This window comes from Capra hircus, chromosome 21, assembly GCF_001704415.2.
Source record: "Capra hircus breed San Clemente chromosome 21, ASM170441v1, whole genome shotgun sequence".
Lineage (NCBI taxonomy): Eukaryota > Metazoa > Chordata > Mammalia > Artiodactyla > Bovidae > Capra > Capra hircus.
In genome coordinates this window covers 22,077,253-22,091,523 of record NC_030828.1, presented here as the reverse complement: position 1 = coordinate 22,091,523, position 14,271 = coordinate 22,077,253, and the positions used below count along the sequence as shown (strand labels likewise).

The 14,271-nt window shown below is 46.0% G+C and overlaps 1 protein-coding gene across 4 annotated transcripts in view; it reads right to left on the bottom strand.

Annotated features, from left to right (window-relative positions):
• PDE8A (phosphodiesterase 8A) overlaps positions 1,387 to 14,271 on the bottom strand; it is a 143,360-nt gene continuing 130,475 nt past the window's right edge. For all 4 annotated transcript variants that reach the window (XM_018066185.1, XM_018066184.1, XM_018066186.1 and 1 more), the window contains 4 exons: positions 13,739 to 13,871; positions 11,438 to 11,605; positions 3,074 to 3,203; positions 1,387 to 2,113 (listed from right to left, as the gene is read on the bottom strand). In XM_018066185.1, the coding sequence (XP_017921674.1) occupies positions 2,007 to 2,113; positions 3,074 to 3,203; positions 11,438 to 11,605; positions 13,739 to 13,871 (538 nt within the window). In that variant the 3' untranslated portion in view covers positions 1,387 to 2,006. The remainder of the gene's footprint in view (positions 2,114 to 3,073; positions 3,204 to 11,437; positions 11,606 to 13,738; positions 13,872 to 14,271) is intronic.

The following is a 14,271-nucleotide window of genomic DNA, read 5'->3' as shown; positions in this document are numbered from 1 at the left end:
ACCATGTGAAATGAGTACAATTGTGCAATAGTTTGAACATTCGTTGGCATTGCCTTTCTTTGGGACTGCAGTTATAATATACCTTTTCCAGTTCTGTGGCCACTGCTGAGCTTTCCAAATTTGCTGGCTTACTGAGTGTAACATTTTCACAGCATCATCTTCTAGGATTTGAAATAGCTCAGCTGGAATTCCATCACCTCTACTAGCTTTGTTTGTAGTGATGCTTCTTAAGGCCCACTTGACTTCATATTCCAGGATGTCTGGCTCTAGGTGAGTGATCACACCATCATGGTTATCTGGGTTATTAAGATCTTTCTTGTATAGTTCTTTTGTATATACTTGCCACCTCTTCATAATATTTTCTGTTTGGATATCTTAATCTTTTTCTGTTAGGTCCATTCCATCTCTGTCCTTTATTATGCCCATCTTTGCATGAAATGTTCCCTTGTTATCTCTAATTTTCTTGAAAAGATTTCTGGTCTCTCCCATTTTACTGTTTTTCTCTATTTCTTTGCATTGTTCACTTAGGAAGGCTTTCTTATCTCTCCTTGCTACTCTTTGGAACTCTGCACTCAGATGGGTATATCTTTTCCTTTCTCCTTTGCCTTTCGCTTCTTTTCTCAACTATTTGTAAGGCCTCCTCAGACAACCATTGTGCCTTTTTGGATTTCAAAATTTTTCCCAATTAACATCAATCAGAAAAGCCTAACATACATAAATATTTCTTTCTTTTTTTTTTTAAATTTATTTTAGTTGGAGGTTAATTACTTTACAATATTGTAGTGGTTTTTGCCATACTTTGACATGAATCAGCCATGGGTTTACATGTGTTCCCCATCCTGAACACCCCCATCCCATCCCTCAGGGTCATCCCAGTGCACCAGCCCTGAGCACCCTGTCTCATGCATTGAACCTGGACTGGCGATCTGTTTCATATATGATAATATACATGTTTCAATGCTATTCTCTCAGATCATCCCACCCTCTCCCTCTCCCAGAGTCCAAAAGACTGTTCCATACATCTGTGTCTCTTTTGCTGTCTTGCATACAGGGTTATTGTTACCATCTTTCTAAATTCCATATATATGTGTTAGTATACTATATTGGTGTTTTTCTTTCTGGCTTACTTCACTCTGTATAATCGGCTCCAGTTTCATCCAAATATATTCTTTTTAATGGCTGAGTAATATTCCATTGTGTATATGAACCACAGCTTTCTGATCCATTTGTCTGCTGATGGACATTTAGGTTGCTTCCATGTCCTGGCTATTATAAACAGTGCCATGATGAACATTGGGGGTACATGTAACATACACAAATATTTCTATAGTGCAGTAAAAATGTATCATTTATTTTAAATTTGCATTATGAAAATAAGTCTATACACCAAGTGATGCATATTTTTAATGACTATGAATCATGTAAATTTGGTCATGGCATCTAAAGTTGGCTTTGGCTTTGAAGTATTTTTAAATTCATAGAAAATAGTGAACTTCTAATAAAATAAATAAAACATTTTAATAATTGATATTAATAATCAACTTCAGAATTTCTTTGTCTTTTTCATTTGCCATTTAATTTTAAAAGAGAAGTCACTTTCAGTAGTGTTCCAAAGTGAATGATTGCACCTTCTATGATGTGGAAAAGATCCGATTGCCATTAGCTCTTCTTAAGCGCTGAATATAATTGAGAAACTGCAAGAAATTCTCTGTCATCAGCAGAAACTCCGTCAGCGTCCTTGGCTGGGCCTCCCGAGCTCGGGTTTGGACAGACCGATGCTGATGCAAGCCGTGTTCTCTGAGACTCTCTGCGCAGCCCCGGCAGCAGGCTGGCGCAGTGAGAGGAGGAAGCCTCGCTCTACGGCAATGGCATCAGGTGGTGGTTAGGGAAGGTGACCGTGTCCGGGGGTGCTCTCGCTGGCTCTGTGCATCAGGGGGCTGATCGGCTAATACTGAAAGGAACTCTGGCCGCCCTCAGGCATCCCCGGTGACCACAGGGGTTCCCCACTATTCGGGAGGCGGGCGCAGGCTCCGCAGCTTCATGTCGTCCAGTCCTTTCCAGTATTTAAAGTTGTTGTCGAGATGCTGCATTAACTCGGGCAGGTCTACAAAGGCTGCAAGAAAAACAGGAGTGTGGTAAGACTGCGCCTTCCCGGGATGCACATGGAGGCTTTCTGAGGAGAGGGACAGACAGGAGGGGACAGTGCTCCGTGCTCGGCAGACATGGAGTAGCCCACGAGAAGCTGAAACCCCATCTGTGCTCAGTGCCCGCCGCGCCTCTGTCGCCAGCTGACAGCTCTGGCGGAGGGAGCGAAGGGGGCTAGCCCGTTTTATCACCCTTAATCAGCACCCTGGGCTGCCTGATCCCAGCCCTGACCGGCTCTCCGGGGCGTCCCATCCCCCTTCCTTGAGCCTGTCCCCTTCCACCTGCAGCACATGGCAGGAGCAGCGAGCTAGTGAAGAGAACTTGGGCTGGGAGTGGCCAAATCTGGTCTGGGCCCAGAAGCATTAAGCAGAGCCTGCAGTCTGGCCCGAGGCCCCAGTGCCTTCCACCACCTCAGTCCTCTGTCCACCCCCCTCAGCACCGAGACATGGGCTCGTCTCCTGCTGACGGGATCCGGACCAGACGTGGGTCTGCCTCCCGGCAGGGGCCCTTACCTAAAAGCCCTCTACCTGCCAGGGGGCTCTGCCCGCGCTGAGGGCTACGAGGAGGGCCGTGCCCCTGTCAGAGACCAGCCTGCCCTCGGGTCGGCTACCGGGGGAGGCGGAGAAGCTGGGTGGGACAGCGGAAGAGCTCCCTCAGAACGTCAGAGGTTTTGAATCCCCGGCTTTTGACCAGCAGCCCCTTCAGCCCATGTTCAACGCTCTCATCTTTGCGACTGGGACAACAGGTAGCCCCGGAGCCAGGGGCAGCTGAGGAGAAAGAGCAGAGAGCGCCCCATCCGCCGGGACCTCCTTGTCAGCGCCTGGCTTCTCCTCGGCCTCTGTACACTCTGAGCCCCCGGACATACTCTACAGTCAGAACGGCACCATGCGCTCCCCGTTCCTGAGGGATACACTCCGCGCCTTCTTACCGTCCCAGGCATCAAACATGTCTGTGATGAAGTAGTCGATGAAAGAGATCTGGGATTTGGGGATGCTGCAGGTATTTCTGTCAAAAACCGGCATCACCACAGGCAAGTCCCGTTGCTTCTCTTCGTCTGTCTGCAAGGCGGAAAATGCCAGAATTACGAGACCCCAGCACCAGGCTCCACGCCCACCAGAAGCATTCCCTCTACCAGAGCCTTTCCTGGCAGCCGAGAGAGCTCGTGGGAGAAGCCGGTCACAGTGCCAACCAGGCACCCGGACCCTCCACGACATGTCACGTCGTCCCCGATGGGACCCAACCCACATCTTCGGCACCTGAAGGCTCCTGCTGAAGCTCCTGTGGTGCTGTGCGGGGTTCCTGCAGTGCAGGAGTGCACCAGTCTGCCCAGCCGTCTCCCACCTGTGGGCATGTCAGGGGCCTGACCCAGGGCCACAGTGCCGAGTGAGAAACAACCCCCTTTGCAGAGAAGGGACAAGTGCCTGCTTCTTACCTCAGACCAGATTATTTTATTTTAAAAAGGTCTGAACAGCCTTGAGGCAAAAAAGCTCTAGGATGAAGATTTTATGTACTTTGATAGACCCTTACAGAACATCTTCAGTATTCCAATAATATGTGTACAAAACTGGAAATACAATGAGATCCTGGTGGGAGGCACGTTTATCTTAAAAGATTAAGGGAATTTCTCGTTTTTTGCTTTCATCATGTTGCTTTCATCAAAGGATCCAGGAGAAAGGATGAAGTGATACCCGAAGGGTGATGATGAAGCAGGGGTTCCTTCCTGGAGTAAGGTATGAACTCGGAGGGTTTGAGGGTGCCATTGGAATCACAGAGAGGTCCCTGGGGAGCCAGGCAGCCAGGGCTGAGAGTTAAATAGATGGTTACCCAAGGGGCAGGATGAAGAGTCTTGAGTGCAGGACCAGGTAAGGCTGGGGTGAGCCGGGCGAGAGGACTGGAGCCATCCCCTGGTGCTGGAGGCACAGCTGTCCTCGGGGGTCTTGGGTCTTTGTTCTGTTGGTCTGGGCAGGCTGCCCCTGTGGGCAGCTAGTGAGAAAGTGATAGAAGGGGCCGCTCAACACGGAAGACAGGCAGGGAGTTAACACTTAGGAAGCCTGGTGTGGGTGCAGGAATTGGTTCTCTAGGGGCATCCAGCAGGGAGGGTGGAGATCCTGGGACGAGTGGACCCGCTGACCAATCCTGGCTTCTCTGGAGGGTGGTCAGTGAGAGCAAGGGCTGAGGACGGGAGGTATGCAGTGCATTCGGCCATCAGCCAAAGCCTGGCTCTGTGGCTGAGCTCTGTGGGCCATGTGGAGCTGTGGGAAAGTGAAGGACCTCTGTTAAGCATCTAATACAGGGACCAGAATTCAGGTGTTCCACAGGAGCAAAAGAAGACCTACACTTGGGGCTGGAAGCCTGTCCCTCCAACTCTTATACCTGGAACTGTTCCCACAGGGCAAACTGGGCCAGTCCTCCTTGTCCCCCCAGCCCAGCACTGTTCTGGACAGCTGGCCAGAAGCTGCCTCCCTGGTTCCGTTCTGCTTCTATTCTGTCTTTCTGAGGCCTGGCAATCACCAGCAGGGCGGCAGGGACTGGTGAGAAGTTACTGCCACCTCACCCTGCACGTCGATGGGTCCGAGGCCCAAGACACTGTAAGAACTGGGCTCCACAGCTAAAGGCAGGTGAGTTTCCTTGGAAGTGACAGTGATTCACTACAGCTCTCAACATGAAATCTCCACTGGAGGACACAGGTAACCTCCTGGGGTTTTCCCAGGAGGGACAGTTCCGCACAGAGCACTGTGCTGCAGAGACGTGCTTGTGCTGGTAGGTGCAGACAGTGCTGGGGACAGTGCCGAGGAAGAGGCCTGGGCTCCCTGTGCAGGTGGGCGGTACTAGACTCCGGGTCAGGGCAGAAGCCAGCAGGAGCTGCTGCTGCTCCAGGCCTGGGGGCCGAGGCACACAAGCTTGGCTGTGACTGCTCAGGCCAGGCTTTCCTGAGAGGCAGGGCAGGGACCATCTACACCGCTGTCGGGCCAGGAGCACACCCTGGGAGGTGTGGGAGGCAGGATCGGGGGCTCTGGGCAGAGGATGAGTGGGGAATACTGACAAGTCTGGGCTTCTGCTGTCAGGCCAGTGCTGGCTCAGCAGGGTAGCTCCGTGTGAGTCTCTGCCCTGGTGTGTGCATGGCAAGGGGTGGAGGGTGCAGAACAGCCCACCGGCCTGACTGCTCAGAGAGCAGGGCCCTGGGGCGGGTGCTCTCCTGACACGCCTGCCCTGGTCAGCTGTTCAGTTAAGAGTCTCCACATCTGTGTTCCTGAGGGGAATGAGCTGTAACTTTCTCCTGGGATGCCTTTGTCAAGTTTACGTACCAGGATAGTAACAGCTTCAGAAAATGAGCTGGAAAATGTCTCACCTCTGTTTTCTGGTTTAATTTGTAAGATTAGCATTATTTATTCCTTAAAGGTTTCACAGAATTCCTCAATGAAATGATTGAGAGTTTTCTTTATTAAAACAAAAATCATGAAAACATTTTGACAAAATATTTCTTTACTATGGACTTTCTAAGGTTATTACTTAACCATGTCAGTTAGGGTAAATTGTATTGACAGTTTTTAAGGTACTCATCCATTTCATCTTAGTGGTCAAATTTATTGTGGCATTCCTGATTTTGGTGATTTGCATTCTTCTTTATTATTTTAGCTGTGTATTTACCAATTTTGTTAATTTTGCCAAAAAAAAAAAAAAACAACTTTTGGCTTTGAAAATTTTTGTTATTCTTTTAAATATTTTTTACTTTTATTTTATACTAGAGTGTAGTTGATTTACAATGTTGTGTCAGTCTCGGGTATACAGCAGAGTGATTCAGTTATGCATGTATCTTTTTAAAAAAATTTATTGGCGTATGGTTCATTTTCAACGTATTAGTTTCAGGTGTACAGCAAAATGGATCAGTTATATATATATATATACATCTCTCCAGTCATTTTTAGCTTCTTTTCCCTATAGGTTATTGGAGAATAGAGTGGTGTTCCCTTGTTGTACCGTGGGAGCTTGTTGATTATCTCTTTTATATACAGTAGTGTGTATCTGTTAATCCCAAACGAATCTATCCCTCTCCCTTGAGTCTGAGAGTCGGTCTGTTTTGCAAATACGTGCCTTTGTGTCACGCTTTGGATCTCACGGAGAAGCTGCTACAACACCGACACTTGTCTCGCAGGCTTACTTCCCTCAGTATGACACTCTCTAGGTCCATCCCTGCGCTGTGCATGGCACTGCTCCATTTTTATGGCTGAATACTATTTCCTTTTCTTTTCCACTCCTGTCGATAGACATTTAGATTGCGTCCATGCCCTGGCTATTATGGTGATGCAGTGAACACGGGGGTGCGTGTGTACTTTGATTTTCCTAGGATATATGCCTAGGAACAGGATTGCTGGATTATACAGTAGCTGTTTTTAGCTTTTTAAGGAACCTCTATACCGTAATGGCTGTACCAATTTACATGCCACTAACAGTGTAGGTGGGTTCCCTTGCTCCAAACCCTCTCCAGACTGTACTGTTTGAAGACTTTTTGATGAACATTCCTGACCACTGTGAGGTGGTAAATCACTATAGTTTTGGTTTGTATTTCTCGAATAATCAGTGATGATGAGCACCTTTTCGTGTGCTTTGTGGCCATCTGTGTGTCTCCTCTGAAGGAATGTCTGTTTAGATCTGGCCGTCTTATTGGGGTGTTTGGTTTTTTGATATTGTGCTACATTAGCTATTTGTATATTTTCACGATGAATCCGTCAATCACTTCATTTGCAAATATTTTTTCCCATCCTGTGGGTTGTCTTCATTTTGTTTATGGTTTCCTTTGCTGTGCAAAAAGCTTTTAATTAGGTCCCATTTATTTATTTTCATTAATCTAGAAGTAGATCCAAAAAGATATTGCTGTAATCTATGTCACAGTGTTCTGCCTATGCTTTCCTTTAAGACTTTTATAGTATCTGATCTTACAATTAGGTCTTTAATCCACTGAGTTTTGTCTTTGTGTATGGTGTTAGAGAATGTTCTAATTTCATTTTTCACATGTAGCTGAGAGTTTTCCCAGCACCACTTATTGAAGAGACTGTCTTTTCTCCATTTTATCTTCTCACCCCCTTTGTCATAGATTAAGGACAATAGGTGTATGGGTTTATTTCTGGGCTTTCTGTCTTGTTCCATTGATCTGTATTTCTATTTTTGTGCCAATACCACAGTTTTGATGACTATAGGTTCACAATATAGCCTGATGTCAGGCAGACTGATTCCTCCAGCTCCGGTTTTCTTTCTTGGAATCGTTTTTGCTATTTGGGGTCTTTTGTTTTCATACAAATTTAAAAATTTGTTCTGGTTCTGTGAACAATGCCATTGGTAATTTGGGAGAGATTGAACTGAATTTGATTAGCTTGCACTGTACAGTCATTTTGACAATACTGATTCTTCCAATCCAGTAAGGCCAGAGGCGTCCCAGCACCTGAGCCTGCAGGCAGCTGGGTGGGGACAGGTCTCAGTGCCAAAGCGGTGACCTCCAGGAGAGCTCAGCTGAGGAATATACCACAGGGCCTCCACCACTGGTGTTCCTGCCTCTGCAGTGGGCCACAGCCGACCCCTGCCTCCAGGAGCCCCTCCAAGACCTGCAGATAGGTCTGGTTCAGGCTCTAATGGAGTCGCTGCTCTGCCCCGAGCCCCAGTGCTCATGAAACCTTGCGTGTGCCCTCAAGAGTGGAGTCTGTCTCCTCCAGTCCTGTGGAGCTCCTGCACTCAAGCCAAATGTTCTGGGGGCTCCTCCCCCCGATGCCAGACCCCCAGGCTGGGAGCCTAACGTGGGCTCAGAACTCACTCCTGTGGGAGAGCCTGAGCAGGTGTGGGATTTGATTATATCGTGAAAGCGGCTGTCCTCCTGTCTTGTGGTTCTTCTTGGTCTTTGGGTGTAGAGCCTCTTTGTGGGTAGGTGCCAATCCTTCTTTGATGAGGTTGTTCAGCAGTTAGTCATGATTTTGGTGTTTTCATGAGGAGCTGAGCTCAAGTCCTTCTGCTCCACCATTTGTCCTTTAAGTTTTTCTAGTATTTCTTTACTGTTTCCTCATTTTTTTTTGCTCTTATATCACTTCTTTTCTACTTACTTTTTCTTAAACTGAAACCTAAGATGTTAACTTTAGGGCTTTTCCCTCTAATTATAAATGTCCCTCTGATCACTGTTTTGCTTGCATCCCACAATTTTAATACACTTTGATTAATTTCCTTTATCTGAACCATCGACTATTTAGAAATGTATTGTCAGTTTCTGAATATTTGATGTTTACCTAGGTACCTTATGCTACTAATTTCTGATTTAATTCCACTGTGCCTGGAGAATAGATTCTGTATGATTTCAATTATTTTAAGTTTACTGAATCTTTTGTGACCCAGTATGATGCATATTGGTGAACATATCAGTGTCCCTAATAAATATTCTGTAGATGTGTGATACAATGTTTTATAAACATTAAGTACAATAAGGTGGTTGACAGTGTTGGGATTATGTGTTTTTACTGATATTTTAATCTGGTTGTTCTATCAATTACTGAAAGGGGGTATTAAAATCTCCAACCATGTTGTACCTGTCTCAATTTATTTTGAAGCTCTGTTATTAGATTCACACACACTTATGCTTATGTCTTCCTATAGGACTTTTTATCATTATGAAGTATCTCACTTTATCTCTGGTACTATTCTTTGTCTTGATGTCTATTCTGTCTGAGATTAATATAGCCATTCTGATCTTTATATTTACAGTTTCCATGGTATATCTCTTTCCATCCATTCACTTCACACCTCTGTTCTTTATATTTTAAGTGTGTCTTTTGTAGACTGCATGTAGTTGGGATTAGTTTTTCAAGATCCATCCTGATGATCTGTCTTGGAGTGTTTAGTCCACTAAATTTTAGTAAGTATTGATGATTAGAGTTTGCGCTACCATTTGACTGTTTTTTCTATTATTCTTGTTTTCTCCTGTTGCCTTTGTATAGTTTAATAAATTTTAGAATTCCATTATACTAATATATCTATTAGCTTTTAAGGTACACCAATTGCTCTAGGGATTACTGAGTACATTTTGGGATTACTAAATATATCCCTCACTTCTCAGCCTACTGAGCTAAAACTATAACACTTAATGTAACAGGTAGGTCCATTTTACTTTCTGCCATCCTATATGCTGTAGTTGCCATATAGCTTATGGTTACATATGTTATATCCTTTACAATTCAGTGCTATAACTTGTGCTTAAAATAGTCTTATGTATTTAGAGAAATTCCAAGAAGGAAAAAAACTTTTATAGTTCCCAGCTGTTTATCATTTTTTAAAGTGTTTTTATCTTTTTATTTTTACTGAGGAATTTGATACACAGCATTATAGTAGTTTCAGATGTACAACATAATGATTGAAAATTCTCATATACTGCAAGATGATTACTACCATAAATCTACTTAACATCTGTCACCATATATAATTACAGAACTTTTCCTGTAATTGCAACTTTGAACATCTACTCTCTTAGTAATACAGTACTGCATATTTGAAAGTTGCTAACGACAGTTCCCATGCTGTACATTACAACCGCATGACTTCTTTATTTTATAACTGGGAATTTGTACCTTTTGATTCCCTTTAACCATCTTGCATCCACACAGCTAGCAACCACAAATTTGTTCTCTGTAAGATTCGACATATAAGTTAGATGATATAATAGTTGTCTTTTTCTATTTCACTTAGCATAAACCATTTAAGGTCCATCCATGTTGTCCCAAATGGCAAGAGTTCATCTTTTTAATGGCTACATAATATCCCATCACCTCACTCACTGACCTATCAATGGATGCTCAGGTTGCTTCCAACTTGGCTATTGTAAGTAGTCCTGTGGTGAATGTGGGAGTGCATGTATCTTTTGGGGTGGTTAGTGCATTTGTTTTCTTTGGATAAATACCCAGAAGTAGAATTACTGGGTCACATGGTAGTTCTGTTTTTAATTTTTGGAGGCATCTCCTAGAGGCTGCACCAATTTACATTCCCACCAACAGTGCACAAGGGCTCGCTCTTCTCCACATCCTTGACAATACTTCTTACCTTTTTGATAACAGCCATTCTAACAGATGTGACGTGCTGTCTCAGTGTGGTTCTGTGATTTACCATTTTCGGGGCTACTCTCTCAATCTGTCCCACCCTTTCCTTCCCGCTCTGTGTCTACAAGTCTGTTCTCTACGTCCGCATCTCTATTTCTGCCCTGCAGATAGTACTGTTTTTCTAGATTCCACATATATGCTTTAATATATGTTTTTCTCTTACTTCACCCTGTATGCCAGTCTCTAGGGCTATCCACCTCATGAGAACTGACAAATTCTTTGCTTTTACATAGAATGGAATATTACTGAAGCGACTGAGCCACACACCCCACAGCTTCTTTTATCCACTCATCCGTCAATGGGCATCTGGGTTGCTTCCATGTCCTGGCTATCATAAACAGTGCCACAGTGAATACTGGGGTACAGGTAGCTTCTGAGTTATGGTGTTCTCAGGGTATATGCCCAGCAATGGAATTGTTGGGTCATATGGTAGCTTTACTCCTAGTAATAGTTTAAGAAACCTCCATACTGTTCTCCAAAGTGTGACAGTGTTTATTTTGCCTTCATTCTTGAAGGATATTTTCACTGGATACAGAATTTTAGGGTGACAGTTTGCTCCTAACAGCTTTTTAAAGATGTTGTTCCAGTGTCTTCTGGCTTCCATAGTTCCTGACATGAAGTTACTGTAAGTAATATGTCATTTCTCTCTGAGTGATTTCAATTTTGTTTCTGTATCTTTGGCCAGTAGCTGCTTGAGTATGACATACCTGGGCATGGGTTAGATTTGTTGAGTTTCTTAAATCTGCATGCATATATCTTTCACTAAATTTGGAAACATTTTAGCCATTATATATATATATATATATATATATATATATATATATATATATATATCCACACACCCCCGGCCCCAAGAATTTTTTTCTACCTAGAGAAACTGGGAGGGGCAGCCAACAGTGTAGTAATATCTTTAAAGTGCTATTAGGAGAAAATGTCAAATATCCATTGAAAATATCCTGTAGGAATGAAAGCACAGGCAAAATAAAACACATTTTCAAATAAGGGAAAACTAACAGAATTCACTGCCAGTAAGCCTGTAATATAAGCAATATTCTTCAAGGACAGAATTTCACTTACAACTCCACTTCTAGTTTTAAGTCCATTACTTCCTATGGTCCTTATGGTGTTTCTCTCTTTTACTTGAGGGAACTTCAGAAGCTGCATCTTACCTGAGAGAAATACTCTTCTGAGATGCGTGCAGCCCACTCGATGCACTGCTCCAGGGGCCGGCAGGGGTTGGACACGTCAGCACACTTGATCAGCATCCTTTTGATCAGAGTCCGGTTCTCTGGAGTCCTGAGCATGGTGTTTATGGCTTCTTGATCTTTATCAGTTTCCTAAAGCATGAGTGGAATTCAAAGCAATCAAAACGGAACCCCAGGTACCAAGCCCTGTTTTACTGTTGTGGCCCCACCGTAAGCACGGTGGGGCTCTGTCTGGGATCTACAGTTAGGGTCTCTCAAAATAGTGCCAGGGATGCTCTGAGGTTGGCCCTCACTCTGCAGTGGGGAAAACCAAGGCCCAGTGAGATTCCAGCAGAACCCGGAAGTAGAGCCTAGCACCGGAGGCTGGCGTATCTGCCTTTCCCCATCTTGACTCTTTCTCTGTTTCTCACAGTTGCCTTTTCTATCACTCACTCACTAAGTACTCAAAAGACTGGCTTTATCTTTTATTATTTATATTCATTAAAAAGCACCGTGGACTGAAAAGTGAACCCTTTCTCTGCCCTGGCAACGGGCAGTCCTGTGGTCCTCCCAGGGCCCTGCTGCTCCCCACCCAGTGCATGAAAATCAGTATAATTTACCATTCTATTTTACAGATGAGGATGCCGGGACTCTGAGAGGTGAAGAGACTCAGCCAGAGGTACTGAGCTGGCCCAGGGTAAGAGTGTGAGCCCTGCTTCTGGTCTGGACTCTTGTCTCTCCACAGTAGTGCCTGCGTCTGGCTCACAGGGAGCCCCTCTGGCTATGGAGCCTCAGCCCATGGCATGAGGGGCCTCTGAAACAAATTCAGGTTGGAAGAGGGCGTACTGGGTCAAAGAGGTGAGCAAGCATCTGCTCTCTGACTCTGGGCCACCAAGCAGCTTCCAGAGGAGTCAGCCATGTGGTGTCTGTGAGCAGTCACAGTCATCCCCTATCAGTGGGGACAAGATGGGAAGCGGGGACCCTGAGCCCAGGCTGCCTGGTCTCCCAGAAGGTGACAGACACCATGCCCTCAGTGAGTCTCACCTCCCACTGCCCACCAGCTTTGTGCTGACCCTTCTCTCTGCGCAGGTGTGTGACTACTGTTCAGTACTGCCTGCTGGGAACTATTTTCTTCCACCTGCTATGACCCACTGGATCCTGGTTTCCAGTCTCTCAGTAAAAATCCAAGTAGTGACAGCAGAGAGGAGGAGGATGACTGTCAAGGAGAATGAAGACTCTGCTGAGTCTGACAACTTCCCAGAATGGATAGAGGAAGCCAAGTCTGCGAGGTACATGGTTTCTTTCTGTGGGGTGGGGTCAGCTGGGATGTCCGTGCACGGGAGAATGACTAAGTCCTTGGAAAGGGCATCAAGTCTCTGACAGACTGGAGAACGGGCAAGGGTGAGGAGAGCAGAGTTCTCAGCAGGTTTCAGATTAGGTGAGACAGGGACAAGTCTGAAGGGTGATAAGCTAGAAAGCCAGGGACAGACAAAAGCCACGGCCAAACACCTGAGCTGCAGCAGTAGAGCTGGAGTTCAAGAGGCCGTCTTCTCAGGATGAGCCATCTCTGTGCTCGGCGAAGACTGGCAGGGGGCGGCCGGAGTGGGGGAGGAGGAACGTGGGGTTGGTGGCTGGGCAGCTGTGGGCCTCAGGCGGGTGCTGCGCTCACACTGACCTAGCGTGACGGGCGCTGTTTATCCAGAGCGCGCCTTGTGCCGTGTCCTGAGTGCTGCGCCTCGAGGGCTGCTGTGCCCATTCGAGACAAGGAAGTGGTGAAAGAGAGCCAAGAACCCAGAATGCCTGCTTTCTCAGCTGTGGGCTCCTGTCTGGCAGTTTCTCTTGCCAGAAAATTCTGGACTCCATGCCTCAAATCCAACACCACCAGCACCCTGTGGTCCAAATCCAGGAGCCTCCCCAACCCCCATCCTCCTGTGACACAAACCAGCAGAGGACAGGCGCGGCTACACAGTGGACAGTGGCTGGCGAGAGACCTCGTGGTTCCAACTGGCCCCAAAGTACTCAGAGGAGGGGACGGGGCGACTGCTGAACAAGGGCGCAGGAACGGCCCACCTCTCTATCGTCAAGTCTCTACAGAATTGTCATGCTTTTTCTTGTATGTCTTGCCAAGTCTTTGTACTTTAATTTCCATTGGTTAAAAAAGTATTTATATGCAGTGAGCCCAGTGCGGGGATGGTAATACTCATGATCTCTTAAGCCCAGGTTTCCCCACAACACACAGGAGGAAGAGCCCTAAACACAGACTCCATTTGCAGTCCGCTCACCTACCTCATCTTCTTCTAATGCTACCAAGGGCTTGTTGATGATGTTGACAAATTTGTTGACGTGCTCAAAGTGCTTTGTCATTTCTGTGGCTAACACCATGTCGATGATACCCTGGCGCAGCGTCTGGTAGTCGCTCCTGTTTCAGACAGAAGAGGAGAGGCTACTGCTGATTGCTGATCCAGACCAGACAGGAGCTCCTGAAAACCAGCTGTGATCTAGGGCCTGTGTCCACTGCGGCTGAAATTCTAATGAACTGGGCTGCAGTGGCAGGGCATGCTTCAAAGAATGCGAAGGTTAAAGGTTGCTGCCTGGACTGCTACTAGTAAGGAGAACCTGAACAGAAGTTAACATGAGAATCTTTGGGCAAAACTGTGGGCTTCCCTGGTAGCTCAGCTGGTAAAGAATCTGCCTGCAATACAGGAGACCCCACTTCTATTCCTGGGTTGGGAAGATCCCCTGCAAAAGGGATAGGCTACCTACACCAGTATTCTTGGGATTCCCTGGTGACTCAGACGGTAAAGAATCTGCCCACAATG